Source organism: Oryctolagus cuniculus, chromosome 2 (genome assembly GCF_051225735.1).
Source record: "Oryctolagus cuniculus isolate XC-2025 breed Fujian yellow rabbit chromosome 2, ASM5122573v1, whole genome shotgun sequence".
Classification (NCBI taxonomy): domain Eukaryota; kingdom Metazoa; phylum Chordata; class Mammalia; order Lagomorpha; family Leporidae; genus Oryctolagus; species Oryctolagus cuniculus.
In genome coordinates, this window is record NC_142868.1 from 114,079,887 (window position 1) to 114,094,882 (window position 14,996).

At 44.0% G+C, this 14,996-nt stretch overlaps 1 protein-coding gene across 1 annotated transcript in view; it reads right to left on the bottom strand.

Moving 5' to 3' along the window:
* EIF5B (eukaryotic translation initiation factor 5B) overlaps positions 1 to 14,996 on the bottom strand; it is a 60,484-nt gene that overhangs the window by 3,072 nt on the left and 42,416 nt on the right. The window contains exons 14-23 of the mRNA XM_051842650.3: positions 13,290 to 13,431; positions 10,273 to 10,404; positions 9,725 to 9,907; positions 9,423 to 9,584; positions 6,388 to 6,519; positions 4,383 to 4,514; positions 4,211 to 4,287; positions 3,932 to 4,096; positions 2,378 to 2,516; positions 120 to 281 (exon numbers count right to left, since the gene is read on the bottom strand). Coding sequence (XP_051698610.1) covers positions 120 to 281; positions 2,378 to 2,516; positions 3,932 to 4,096; positions 4,211 to 4,287; positions 4,383 to 4,514; positions 6,388 to 6,519; positions 9,423 to 9,584; positions 9,725 to 9,907; positions 10,273 to 10,404; positions 13,290 to 13,431 — 1,426 coding nt within the window. The remainder of the gene's footprint in view (positions 1 to 119; positions 282 to 2,377; positions 2,517 to 3,931; positions 4,097 to 4,210; positions 4,288 to 4,382; positions 4,515 to 6,387; positions 6,520 to 9,422; positions 9,585 to 9,724; positions 9,908 to 10,272; positions 10,405 to 13,289; positions 13,432 to 14,996) is intronic.

The window sequence follows — 14,996 nt, forward strand, 5'->3', positions numbered from 1 at the left end:
GACTGAACCAAATGAAGGAGCCTATCCCACAAGCCCAAACGCAGCCCACTCCGTATGCTAGGAATAGGTGACAACCAGACAACAGGGACTTGCCTCGCTGTGGGTGCTGCAGTACTCACCTTACTGACAAGAATGTCTGTAGCTTCAAAGTGTCTCCCAAACATCTTGGGAGATTCCCCGGGGATAGGTTCTATTTTGACACAGACTTCTTGTCCTTTCTTTGCAACATCTACTTGTTTATGGTTTACTTCAATACTTGTTACTATTCCAATGTCAACAAACTGTAAAATAAGAAAGAGTGCAATGCATGCTGAGGAATTCGCACCCCTCACAGGTGCCATGACTAAGCAGCTTAAAGAATGGAAACAAAGGACCCTACTTTTGAAGCTTTGGCATCAAGATCCTGCATTTATCACTCACCATCTCCACACTTTAATTTTCGCATTGGTAAACTAGGGCTGCCTACCAGCCCAAACTATACCTTTCCCAAGAGTCATAAGGGCCAATGGCCATCATTAATGTGCTGTAAATAGTTAGGGCCATGGTACTGACCCAGTGTCATTTTGTGTGACGAATCTCATGAGCAAAAAGCCGACATACAGGTTCTAAGGAAGGAGCCTGAAGCAGGCCGTGAAGTCTGCAAGGCAGCCAAGGAACTATGCAGTTTTGGTAAAGCGCCTGGCCGCCATGTGGAGCGACAGGACAGGAAGAGGGAGAACATGAAGAGTCTGTTTTGACGTTGGAGGCCAAAGCCACACACTAAAAAATCACTGCCGACAATACCCTAGAGCTTGGTCTACTGATGTGGTTAATAAGTGGACACTTTTGAAGGGTTGTGTCCCACTAAGGAAACCAGATCTGGGACAGGGAAGAGTTAGGTGAGCCTGGAGCATCTCACTGAGTCAGAAAAGGAAGAAAACGTTCCAGGTGCTATAGGCCCCCCTTAAAAACGGGACCAAGTGGATAATTATCAGAAAGAAGGGCACAGACTACCATGACAGACTGAGTATACAGGATGGTTACTAGAGCAGTTGCTGGGACGAGGGTACACAATTTTGTAACCATTTATGTAGTAACTTAGGCAAAGAGACCACTGGGATGAAGTTCTGAAAAACAGGTTGAGTACCCAGAGGCTACTTGTAATTATAAATGGGAAAAAGACGGAGAGATTCTAATGGAAGAGCAACTTCCCCAGGAAATTAAGGTTGGTGCTATGCAAGAGGCTCCTGTCTAATAACTCCTGACTAGATACAGGCCGGGGTGATCAGACAAATCCAAATGGAGCAACAGTTTTCAAAACATCTGGGTTAGACTCTTCACAAGTGATAGGGTTAACAGCCCAACACAATGCATGTTGAGAGCAAAAACATCCTTGGAGCAAGCGGGGGAATGTGACTGAGAACTGGAAATGACAGAATACCACAGAAGTGAAGTGAATTTTTCTTGGGTATGTGGGTATAAAGCCAAGATACAGACACTCATCATACTTTAAAATTTTTGCTGTCTTCAAAGTTTTAAATCTTAAAAAAAAAAGGCAATAATTCAAAGTATCTTATGACCCTCAGTAACTGAAACATGAGATGAGGTGCTAAGAATGAACACTGATTGACAGCAGTACCAAAGTACAAGTTACAGAGGGTGACAAGCTCTGCTTGTTGTTACGCTTTTTCTCTATCACGGTAATAACTGTAAGACGTTAAGAGTAGATAGCAGGGCCTGGCGCTGCGGCTCACTAGGCTAATCCTCTGCCCCTTGCGGCGCCGGCACCCCATAGGAGGACCAGGATAAGCACCTGGCTCCTGCCTTCGGATCAGCGCGGTGCGCCGGCCGCAGCGCACCAGCCGCGGCGGCCATTGGAGGATGAACCAACGGCAAAAGGAAGACCTTTCTCTGTCTCTCTCACTGCCACTCTGCCTGTCAAAAAAAAAAAAAAAAAAGAGTAGATAGCAGGGACAGCGCTGTGGCAGAAGGGGTTAGAGCCCTGGCCTGCAGCAGCTGGCATCCCATATGGGCACCAGCTTCAGTCCCAGCTGCTGTTCTTCTGATCCGGCTCCCTGCTGATATGCCTGGGATAGCAACGGAACATGGTCCCTGCACCCACACTGGAGCCTCAGAAGGAGCTCCTGGCTTTGGATCCACTCCACTCTGGCCATTGCAGCCATGAGGGGAGTGACCAGCAGATGGAAGACCTCTTTCTCATCCCTTGTCTCTACCTCTCTAACTCTTTCAAGCAAAAATAAATATATAAAAAGGTAGATAGCAACTCAATATGGAACACAGCACTGTGAACTACAGGCGCAAAGCTCTGTTACCAGCACTCTGGGATTCTCATTTTCTGCTTTCAGAAATAACAAGTTTTAAATTAACTGCAACTTACGTTTTTGCTTGGGACGCACATGGGTGTCCCTTGTTTTACCTGCCCTGCTTCCACAGTCACCCCCATCACTATTGGGTCTCGAGAATTGAAAATGTACTGAGGGAGGATTTTCATCTTGCAAGGAAATACTGCTATGTGCCTGTAAGGAAGAAACAAAGCAGGAACTTCTAAACTTATCCTTACACAACTGTTGAAGCATGAAAATAAACAGGGTTTCTCCTGTTATTTGGAAGCAGCTTTCCTCAGAGGCTGCAGCCCATGGCCCCATTCCTGTCGTACTTCCCACATCTTTTATTTATACTCTCTCCGAGTCTCGGGTGGAAAAGGAGCCATACCCCAGGGGCACTTTTGCCCGGACTCAAATACTGAGCCTGGCCCCTGACCACATGATATACTTTGCAGCCACACACTGGGACTTAAAACCCAGGTGGCTCCTGACATGTCATTTGGCACGTTGAGTCAAGTCTGTCCATTCAAGTCTTCACCATGTTCCCAGAATGTTGATCCCAAGACAACAATGCGGTTAATTTATCCAACATATGCTTAAAGTGCTTTACCTCTTTATCGAAGTCTTCAAACCCCATGTGTTCCAACTTCCTTCAGATCTCATCATCTAAATCATGCTATCACAATCTGAATCTCAGTATTTCCCATTCAGTGCCCCAAACTCAGCCCTCATTTACTCTGGGCAGTCCAGTCTGAAACCTGACCATCTTCTGTCTGACTACAGAGCCTCCTGACAGACACCTGTCACTGACTCCTTGACAACTCATGGTCCTCACAACACAACCAGTTTCACGCTGACCACAACAACCTTGCCAATGGCATCTAGCACAACTCAGAGAAAAAGCCCAAGGCTTCCCTAAGGCCCACACAGGGTCCTATGTGATACGGGCCTGCCAACTTCTCCGTCCCCAGTTTGCTGCTCTGCCTCATCCATGTGGCCTTCCAGCTCAGAACCCAGTCCTGCCTCACGGTGCTGTTAGCCTGGACACTGGGACACACCTCTGTGGTACAGTCCCCTCATCGCCACCGCTCTGCCTTTCCTGCTTTATTTCTCTTCCCGAGTCCTTTGCCTACTTACCCATTTATCAGTTGTCTCTTTCAAGGCAAGAGAGCCCCAAACCTCCAGGAGGAAACCTGGTACAGGTTCCTGCCACCTTCCCCTCCGGCGCTCGCCACAGTGTCAGCACTGAAAGTCCTTGGCATGCCTCAGCAGAATGGCTCTCTCCCCAGCACAAGCACTCTGCTTCCTCATTCTCCCCAGTCTAGTTCTGTTACAATGCCAGATAAGCAACTCCAGAAAGGTGAAGTCCCCAAATTTAACAACTGCTAACCCAGCAATGAGACCTAAGCTCCCAAATTCAATTTTAGTAAACAGAGAGGACTTGTTGAAACGCTACTGGAATGTTGCCAGTGTGAATTCCTGGTTTACAACATACCATGTCCGGTGAGTGAGCAGTTGCCACACTTTTGTTGCACATACCCCTCCCTCTTATCTAGTACTACTTAATTTCATTTCCAAGATACAATGTAAATAAAAGACTAACTTACTTAAATTCTTCTTGTTTCTGTTTCTTGTAGTCTTGTCTGTATTTTGTAAAGGCATCAAATAAATGATAAATAATTTCTGCACTAAAGATTCTAACTCCTAAACTATCAGCCATTTCTTGTGCATCCCGTTCAATTCTCACATCAAAGGCCAAAATTACTGCATACCTGGAAAAAAAAACACACACACACACACCAAGGATCATTCAATAAACAGTGTACCACAAAGGAATGGTTAACAGGTAAGCAACACGAAAGCCTCTGAGCAGGAGGGGAACTTACTGTGGATCGTGTTCCAACATCACTGAAGCCTTCATAACATCCTTCTTATGGACTGGACCAATGTTAATTCCTGCATACTGAAAAAGAGGGGCTTCTGGATGTACCTGCTAATAGTAGCACTACCCCAAACTATGACCAATATTGACTTGTGGAGCAGAGTACAGCTACTTACGGGCACTTCTGATGTCTTGAGAAACTCAAGTAGAGCTTCCAGAGAACCCAGTGTAGATGCCTGGACGTAAACTCCTTTTTCCTCTAATTTGATAGCATTTAGTGTCTGCTTTAATTCATGGATCAGTTCATCCTTGAAATGCAATCAGATTTGACAAGGTTACCTATCCCAGCAGCCTAGAATTAAATGGTTGCTCTTTTTGGTTAGGCACTCATCTGAAGATACAGAACTTAGGCTTAGAGAAAGCAAGACCTGTGTAACAACTACACTGTACAGGAGATCCTGGGGCCATATTCTTGCTGTTCTTCACCTCCTTCTGTCTTGGGTTTACTGGTTGTATAACAGATTTAACCGCTGCTCCATTTGATAACTATGGGAGATGCGGTGGGCAGAAACAAACACCCAGTAGGAGTACCACACAAATGTAGTGATAGCCCCAAAGCTGTGCTTGACTGTTTTTGTGGGGAGCAACCCGGACTAGACTAAGTTACTGGAATTAAGACTTATTCTATGCATCTGCTCTCCCACAATATGGCGCTGGGAGAGAAGAAAACAGCTTCTACGCAGCTGCCTCTTGCCAACTTGAGTGATGACCTCCAGGAGCTGATCCTGCTCCTGATTGGAGGAGAGCAGCGTACTCGGCGTGTGGGCAAGCCGAGTTGGGATTGGCGGAAGAGGACTATACAGGAGGAGAGAGACAACATGCACAAGGAACATCTAGGAGGAACATCTATCTGAAGGAACACCTGAGCAGCCCCCGAGAGAGCCGGCCGGCGGTGTGCCGCTCCCCCACGGAAGTGGGGAAAGTGGCAGGGGGAACCGCCCTTCCACGGAGGTGGAAGGGACGGTAGCCAACCCGGGAAGAACCAGCAGCAAACCCGGGGAGGGCCGAGCAGACGAAAGAACAGCGCAGGGTCCTGTGTCGTTCCTCCACGAAGACGGGGAGCGACATAATGGTGCCGTGACTCGGATATGAAGCCTAGGCAGGGTTTAGTGTCGTTCCTCCACGAAGAGGGGGAGCGACAGTTTTAACTATAAAATGCCCTAATCTCACCACCAGCTCTTTCTCCCATCACTGTTCCTCTGGAGACGGAGAAGATATTTTGACCAGAAAGAAGTACAACAAGAATGCCAGCATGACACCCAAATCCACTGCAAAGTCAGGACCAGGCAAAGAGGTCTGCTCTGTTTTCGCTGGCTCTGAGATGGCTGAGTCCCTGATACAGCTTAAAGAATAAAGACAGCCAGGGCCTGCACGGGCCACATGCTGTGTGTGTTTTTTTTTTTTTTTTTAACAGGCAGAGTGGACAGTGACAGAGACAGAGAGAAAGGTCCTCCTTTGCCGTTGGTTCACCCTCCAATGGCCACCGCGTCTGGCGCACCGCGCTGATCCGAAGGCAGGAGCCAGGTACTTATCCTGGTCTCCCATGGGGTGCAGGGCCCAAGCACTTGGGCCATCCTCCACTGTACTCCCTGGCCACAGCAGAGAGCTGCCCTGGAAGAGGGGCAACCGGGACAGAATCCGTCGCCCCGACCGGGACTAGAACCCGGTGTGCCGGCGCCGCAAGGCGGAGGATTAGCCTAGTGAGCCGCGGCGCCGGCCTACATTTTCTCCTGGCCAAGTGAATGAAGTCTGCTTTTGTGATACTACATTGGACAGGAGCCAACTGCTCCTAAGAAGGAGCAAACGGGCTTTGAAATGACCCCCTAGTAAGAATAAAATTTTATTTAGTCCTGTCTACATAATAGGATATCTAAAATAGAATATAAATAAGCAACTTCATAGGAGCTCTCAACTCATACTTGAATTTCAGCATTCTAGTGTATATAACCATTATTGATGCCAATTCATATTACAAACTTCCAGTAATGTAAAAGCACCAAGTCTGCTAAGCAGCAGACTGCAAGCTTCACAGAGACCAGAGCTCCCATTTTAGTCCGCATCCCTAGCACATTCCCTGCCGACACACAGCAGAGCGCGAACAGTTCTGGAGAAGCAACTTACTTTAAGAACAGGAATTTCATCTTCCTTATAGGCCACAAGGAGAGGTAAGCCAGCCAATGTTTTCTCCAGGTCTTTTCCAAGAATTTTTACTCCCTGAGCCGCTTCTACTTCTTTATGCTTTTCATACTGGTTCTACAGAGAGAAAAACTTTCGTTACCTTTTGCCTGAAAAATGGTTAGTAGTAGGAGATGACTTGAGAGAATCTTCATGGCCTTGGAGTTAGGACTTATTTCTTAATTAGACACAAATAGCTATCACCATGAAGTAAAAGACAGATAAATTCAACATTAAAATTAACAAAATCCTGAGGTGGCTTTTTGGCCTAGCCCTTAAGACACCTGTGACCCATACTGGAGTCCGCACATTCTGTACTCCGTTCTGTTCGCGATTCTAGCTTCCTGCTAATGTAGATACTGGGAAGCAGCAATGGTTCCTGCCACTCACATGGGAGACCTAAACTGTGTATCTAGCCCAGGCCTGCCCTTTGTGTACATTTAGTGAGTGAACCAATGGATGGGAGTTAACCTTCCCGACTCAAATGAATTTCAAAAACAAAGTATTGTCAGTAGCAGGTTAGTATAATACATACACAACATACTCTTGTCTTGAATATTAACAACTCCCATGTATCTGTAAGAAAGGCAATGCAGAAGAAAACTGAGCATTTTGTAGAGGACGAAATGAATGGCAAAGTAATGCCAAACATTAACAATCAGGAGGGGCCAGCACTGCGGCTTAGTAGGTAAAGCTGCCACCTGCAGTGCCAGCACCCCCATATGGACGCTGGTTCAAGTCACGGCTGCTCCACTTCAGATCCAGCTCTGTTACTGCCTTAGAAATCAGTATAAGATGGCCCAAGTTCTTGGGCCCCTGTGCTCACGTGGGAGATCTGGAAGAAGCTCCAGGCTTTGGATCAGCCCAGCTCTGGACATTGTGGCCAACTGGGGAGTGAACCAACAGATGAGAGACCTCTCACTCTCTGCCCCTCCTTCTCTCTCTGTGTAACTTGGACTTCCAAATAAATAAATCTTTAAAAAAAAAAACAGGTAATGGAAACTGATAGCCAATGAGCTATGTATGTACCCACCAGAATGGGAAAACTTACATCTGATGGCATTAAATAGAGCTGATTAGGATATAAAATAATATAAAGTAAAATCTTGCAGTTTGGAATCTAAGTTGTTTCACCCACTGTGGATAAGAGTATGGTCATAGAAAGTACACCTGGAACTATCCACGAATGAGGACTTACTTTCACCTGAAGTCTACACCCTGAGAAACGGACACAAATGCAGTAGGATGTAATAAAAGAATGTCACAGCAGCAACATCAGTAGTAGAAATAAAAAAATACTTTTCCATAAGCAGGGTAATAGATAAATCATCATGTATTCACGAAATGGAACAAAAATCTTAAATGTGTTTGGAAGGAGCCAGATATGAGGATACTTGGAAGTCTGCGCAGGAGCAGGCATCTACCTAATGGTCAGGACACTTAGATCCCATACTGGAGTACCTGGGTTTGATTGTTAGCGCCTGACTCCAATTTTCTACCAATGTAAACCGGGAGAGAGGGGTGGTAGTGGCTCAAGTCACCCGGTTCCTAGCTCCTAGCTTTAGCTGCACGGCAGCCCAGGATATTGTAGGTATGCGGGGGAATAAATCAGCAGATGGCAGCTCACTGTCCATCTCTTTCTGCCTCTCAAATAAATATTTAAACGTTCATGCAGGGATCAAGTGTTGTGGTGCAGCGGGTAAGCCAAAATCTGTGTTGCCAGCATCCCAAACGGGCGCTGGTTCAAGTCTAGGCTGCTCCGCTTCCAATCCAGCTCCCTGCTAATGGCCTAGAAAAAGCAGCAGGAGAAGGTCCAAGTGTTTGGATCCCGAGCACCCACATGGGAGACCCGGATGAAGTTCCTGACATTGGCCTGGCCCAGTACTGGCTATTGCACCTATCTGAGAAGTGAACCAGCAGATGAAAAATTTGTTTTTCAGATAAATAAACTTTTAAAAACCTCATGAAAAATGTAAACTATGAAAAAGTTTACATAAATTTCAAATATACTGCACTAACACAAACACTTTTTTCTCACAAACTTGTTCAAGTATCCTTATAAACACTGAGAATAACTCCATTTACATAAAGTTCACAAAATGTTTTTAATGCCCTCAGGTGCTCAAACTATAATATTAGTTACTATCATAAAAATGCAACTTTGATAATGCTCAGGGAGAAGCACTAAGAGGCAATATTCTGATTCTTCATCTGGTTGCTTCTTAAAGATTAAGCTTTTCTTATATTTTGTGCAGTTTTTAAGTATGAACGTTATATTTAATAATCCCCCCCCCCTTTTTTTTCTGACAGGCAAAGTAGAGAAAGAGAAAGGTCTTCCTTTACTGTTGGTTCACCGTCCAATGGCCGCTGTGGTCCACGCGCTGCGGCCGGCACACTGCGCTGATCCGAAGCCAGGAGCCAGGTGCTTCTCCTGGTCTCCCATGCGGGTGCAGGGCCCAAGCACTTGGGCCCTCCTCCACTGCACTCCTGGGCCACAGCAGAGAGCTGGCCTGGAAGAGGGGCAACCGGGACAGAATCCGGCGCCCTGACCGGGACTAGAACCTGGTGTGCCGGCGCCACAGGCGGAGCATTAGCCTATTGAGCCGCAGCGCCGACCTATATTTAATAATTTTAAAAAGGTAATGAAAAAAATCAGTTAGCATTGCAGAACCAAAACAATGTGTTCAATTTTTAGGAATGACCTTGTCTAGTAAGTAACGACAAAGGGTATTCAAAAATGTCACAGAAAATGCATATGATGCCAAAATTATGCTTGGATTTCAAAATTTTTTTGCACTGAAATAAATTTATTTCCATTCTGATAGATGGGCCCTGTCTATTAGGGTGACTGAAGGGAAACAGAGACTGAGGGATCTGTGCATTGTGCATTAAGCCAAGCAACTCTCAAAGGAAAAAACCACCTCAGCAGAATTTGTAAGCACCCAAAGCTCCTATGTGTCACACTTCCCACCCTGGCTCACCTTCACTCGTAATTCCTTCATAGGAGGTGGTAACAAGAGGCCTCGAATCTGAGTTACAATGGGTCCTTCTACTCCAGGAACAATGATGGTATCTCCTTCCTTCAAACGGCCATTAATCAGTATGACATCTATAGTGGTGCCCATTCCAGGAAGAGCTTTAACCTGACAGACAGGAGAGAAAAAATATACAGTGCATCACACATGTTCATTAAATGTGTAGGTGGTAAATACTGGAGCATCCAATGAATTCTCTATTAAAAAAAAAAAAAAAGAGGGCAATACGCTGAAAAGCTGACCATTACCTCCATCACCTGTGCTCTCAGCTCTTCACAGTGCGCAAGCCTCTTGCTCAACATGGTCTGAGTTAACTCAACAAGAAGGTAGATGAGACTTCCCATGCCATCACCAGTATGTGCAGAGGTAGGTACCAAGGACACAAAAGTACGGGGATCCTTATTCTCATAAAACAAAGCAGCGTTCAAACCCTGGAAGCAAAAATCATTCTACAATGGCAAGCTATCACAGGAGGCACCTGGAGGAGGCCTGACTAAAAGCAAAAACACTCTAGAAACAGTTATGTTTATTCTGTAGGCATTAATTACATTACAGAAAAGTGGTTTCTACGCAACTCAGTTTTTTACATTAGAACATTCAGACTACAAAGACTCATCTACGAAAGAGTTTTATGATACTAAAGAGGAAAAAGGGATGAAGGAAAAATAAAAACACTATCTTGTTAACAGAGGAACCGAACTGGTATTAGAGAAGATGTTGACTGCATTGTAGAGATAATGTAATAAAAAACTATTCTATGAAACAGGCCCTTCATGAGGAGGGAAAGCTTTCTTACCTGCTGGGCAAATTCAACAATAATAGCCTTCGCTCGCTCCTCAAATTCATCTTTTGTATTCTTTTTCTGCTTCTTTAAAGTAGCAGCCACATCAGAGTCAGGACTCTTTTTCCAATCATATAACCTATCAATCTGGAAAAGGGTTTTCATAAGGGTTTTCATTTCTAAAAAATTTAGGAACATTTAAAATTTAACATCAATAGTTCCAGAAAATTCCTAATGTATACCTCATGTATACTGGATGTGATTTACTCAGATATTTTTTGTACCTAACTAAAGCTCCACTGTACCTTCTCTTAAATTGGAACTTGCTGAGGTACCCAGCTACCTGTTAGCCTTCAACAAGTTCACAAGGGGCTGTTATTTGTAAAAGATGAGATCCTAGAAATTATCCTACGGCCATTAAAATGTTGTCAGAATTCCAATGCAGTCTCGTGAATACTTGACAAGAGTGAGGATTGGGGCTGGCACTGGGGCACAGCAGGTAAAGTTGCTGTTTGTGACGCCAGCATCCCACATGGGCATTGGTACAAGACCTGGCTGCTTTACATCCAATCCAGCTCTCTGCTAATGCCCTGGGAATAATTTCTGACTTTCAAATAAATAAATCGTTTAAAAATTAAATAAAAAGACTTATTTACTTGAAAGGCAGGGTTACAGAGGAAGAAGGAGAGTTGGGGGTGGAAAAAGAGAAAAAGGGAGCTCTTCCATCTGCTGGTTCATTCTGCAAATGGCTACAACAGCTGAACTTAGCTTTTCCAAAGTTAGGAGCCAGGAGCTTCCTCAAAGTCTCACACGTGGGTGCAGGGGCCCAAGCACTTGGGCATCCTCCCACTTTCCCAGGCCACCAGTATGGCACTGGATCCCAAGTGGAGGAACTGGGACTTGAGCAAGTGCCCATACAAGATGCCAGTGGCTTTACTGCTACGCCACAGTGCTAGCCCAATAAATACATAATTCTTAAAAAAAAAAAAAAAATCAATGAAACAAAAGATAAATGCTACGAACAGACATATATGGTCAATTAATCTTTAGCAAACACTTCAAAACAATTACCCAAGTTCTTGAACCCTGCACCCACATGGGAGACCTGGAAGAAGCTCGCAGCTCCTGGCTTCAGCCTGGCCCAGCCCTGGCCGTTGCAGCCAATTGGGTAATAAATCAACAGATAGAATCTCTATAACTTTAGCTTTTAAATAAATACATAGACCTTTAAAACAAAAAAAGATAATGTGGGGGCTGATATTGTGGTGCACAGGGTTAAGCTGCTGCCTACATAACAGTGGCATCTATATAGGACGGGTGCTGGTTGGTGTCTCAGTTGCTTTGCTTACAATCCAGCTCCTTGTTCATGTTTGGGAAAGAAGCAGAAGATGGTCCAACTGCTTGGGCCCATGCTACCAACGAGGGATACCTGGTTGGAATTCAAAGCTCCTGGCTTTGGCCTAGCCCAGCCCCAGCTGTTTTTGGCCATTTGGGGAGTGAACCAGTTGATGGCAGATCTGTTTCTTTATTTCTTAACTCTGCCTTTCAAATAAACAAATAATCTAGAAAAGATAATGTACATATCCATAAACTTTTTGAAGCCCTCATGTATTAAAAAAAACTCAAAAATCAACAAACAAACCAATAAAGAACAAAAGATTTTCAATGGACTCTTCAAAGAGAGATGCTGTCATCTCCATAAGCATTAGTGTATTACCGCATGACTAATGCAATTAGCCACAATGGAAATGGAAACCAAAGCAAAAAATAAAAAAAGTACAATATGTCTATTAGAAGACAATATGTCTAAAGACAAATGTCATCCAGGACCTGGACTATTTAAAAAAACAAACAAACAAACTTATTTTCATTTCATTCAAAGATACAAAGACATACGTGACAGAGACCATCCATCCTCTGGTTCACTCCCCAAAAGCCAGTAACAAGCAGGGCTGGACCAGTTGAAGCCAGGAGCCCTGAACTCATCAGGGTGTTCCACAGGGGTGGCACGGACTCAGTACTGAACCACCATCTGCTGCCTCCCAGAGTATACACTAGCAGGGAGCTAGACTGGAAGCACAGTAGCCAAGACTTGAAGTAGGATGGGAAGGGGATGCGAGCACGTGAGGCACTGACATAACCTCCAAAACTGCAAGCCTGTCCCTGAAAGCGGATCTCTTACATAATGCTGATGAAAACGTAAAAAATAGTCTCTGGAAAAATTTGTTGTTTCTCATCAAGCTAAACATTACACATACCACATGATGCAGCAATACTATTCATAAGCTTTTACTCAAAGGAAGCAAAAACAAATGCGTATACAAATATTTGTATAGAAATTTATACATTCAACCTATTAACAAATAATCTGAAAATGAAATCAACCCAAATGTTCTTCAATAGACAAACAAAGTATGGTATGATTTCAAGGGTGGGGAATGCTCAGCCTGCTGGCCTTATAAGGCATGTGAAATTATTTGGTCTGGCCCTGCCAATACAAGCACAGGTAGCACTCAAAATTCAATACATCTATAGCAGGCTAATTTTTAGGTTGATAATTTTATATGGCTCATGAATGATGCTATAAATATTCAAGTGGCCCTTGGCAGAAAAAAGGTTCCCCACCACTGAATAATGAACTACTCAGAATAAAAAGGAACAACCTACGATATATGCAACAACATTAATGAAGGTATAATAACACAAGAAACAACAAAAAATCAGACTCAAAACATGACACACTATGATTCCATTTAAGAAACTGAAATGGCAAAAATAGTGTGCAGTCACAAAAAGATCAGTGTTTACCTGGGAATACATCAGACACTGTGCATGGGAGCATGGCAACTTTCTGGGAATATGGAGTGATCTATTTTCTGAATAGTAATGGTTAAATAATATATAAATTTGTCAAAACACATTAAATGTATACTTGGTATAGAGTCCATTTTCCTATGCTAGTTATACTACATTTAATGACAAAAAATTACGAAGCATGCTTTTGCAATTAAATTCTGAGAGGAAGTGCTTACCTTATTGAGTGCAACAATGAAGGGACATTTTTTAGATTTGAGAAGGTTGATAGATTCAATTGTCTGGGGCTCCAAACCATGCATAATATCAACAACTAAAATGGCAATATCACAAAGAGAGCTTCCTCTATTTCTCAGATTACTGTTGAAAAGAGGAAAGAGATGTAAAATTAAAAAATACTGAAAAATTTCTTACATTAAAATAAACAATTCCTTCATAAAACCTAGACAAAAAGAATAAAATAGCTATCTTTCAGTATCCATTGGGGATTGGATCTATTCCCTCCCTCCTTCAAGGACACCAAAATCTATGGTTGCTCAAGTCCCTGACATACAGTAGCACATATTTTGCATAGCTTTTCAAATATAGATTTCCCACCAACATTCTCATTAGCACTTACATGCATGGACATCAAAATTATTGCACTAAAATAAGTATCTCTTATTTTCTACAAACTTTTGCGAGTACTCTGGTATTTACAGATAGCCTGAAAACACCACCCTCTTGAATATTTTAATCATCTCTGATTATTCATAGTACCTAATACAATGTACATGTTATATAAATGTCTGTTGAACTTTGTTTAGTAAAAAGAAAAAATTTCTCAGCATGTTCAGTGCCTTTTTTTTCCATTTATTTTTATTCAATTTTTTATTTATTTGAAAATCTGAAACGTAGAAAGAGGAAGGGAGAGAGAGGTGAGGGGCAAGAGAAGAAGGGAGAGGGGGAGATTGTCCATCTGCTGGTTCATTCCCTAAATGCCCACACAGCTGGGGCTAGGACAGGCCAAAGTCTGGAGCTACATTTGGGTCTCCCACGTGGGTGGCACAGACTCGAGCACTGAAGCCATTATCTCATGCCCATGCCAGAAACAAGTTTTGTAAAAAAAATTTTTTTTTGACATGCAGAGTTAGACAGTGAGAGAGAAAGAAAGGTCTTCCTTCCATTGGTTCACCCCCCAAATGGCCACTATGGCCGGTGCGCTGCACCGATCCAAAGACAGGAGCCAGGCGCTTCCTCCTGGTCTCCCATGCAGGTGCAGGGGCCCAAGCACTTGGGCCATCCTCCACTGCCTTCCCGGGAGACAGCAGAGAGCTGGACTGGAAAAGGAGCAATCGGGACAGAATCCGGCGCCACAACCGGAACTAGAACCCGGGGTGCCGGCGCCACAGGCGGAGACTACCCTAGTGAGCCACGGCGCCTGTAAAAGTATTCTTAATTTGCTTTTGGTTGAATCAATTTATGCATAATCTGTGGATACAGATGGCCAACTATATACATGCTAAATTTTACAAGTCCCATTAGCCCTTAACTTGTCAAATGCTTGTCTTATAATCTGACTTGGTATCTTTTAGAATGAGTTAATTCCAGAAATTAATATTGCTGTCAATTTTATAAACTAAATTTTTTGTGTTAAAGAAAGTTTCTGGAGCTGGCGCTATGGTGTAGCAGGTAAAGCCGCTGCCTGCAGTGCTGGCATCCCATATGGACACCAATTCGAGAACAGCTGCTCTACTTCTGATCCAGCTCTCTGCTGTGGCCTGGGATAGCAGAAGACGGTCCAAGTGCTTGGGCCCCTGCACCCACATGGGAGACTCGGAAGAAGCCCTGGCTCTGGATAGGCACAGCTCCAACCACTGCAGCCATCTGGGGAGTGAACCAGTAGATAGAGGCCGACCTCTCTCTGCTTCTCCTTCTCTCTCTGT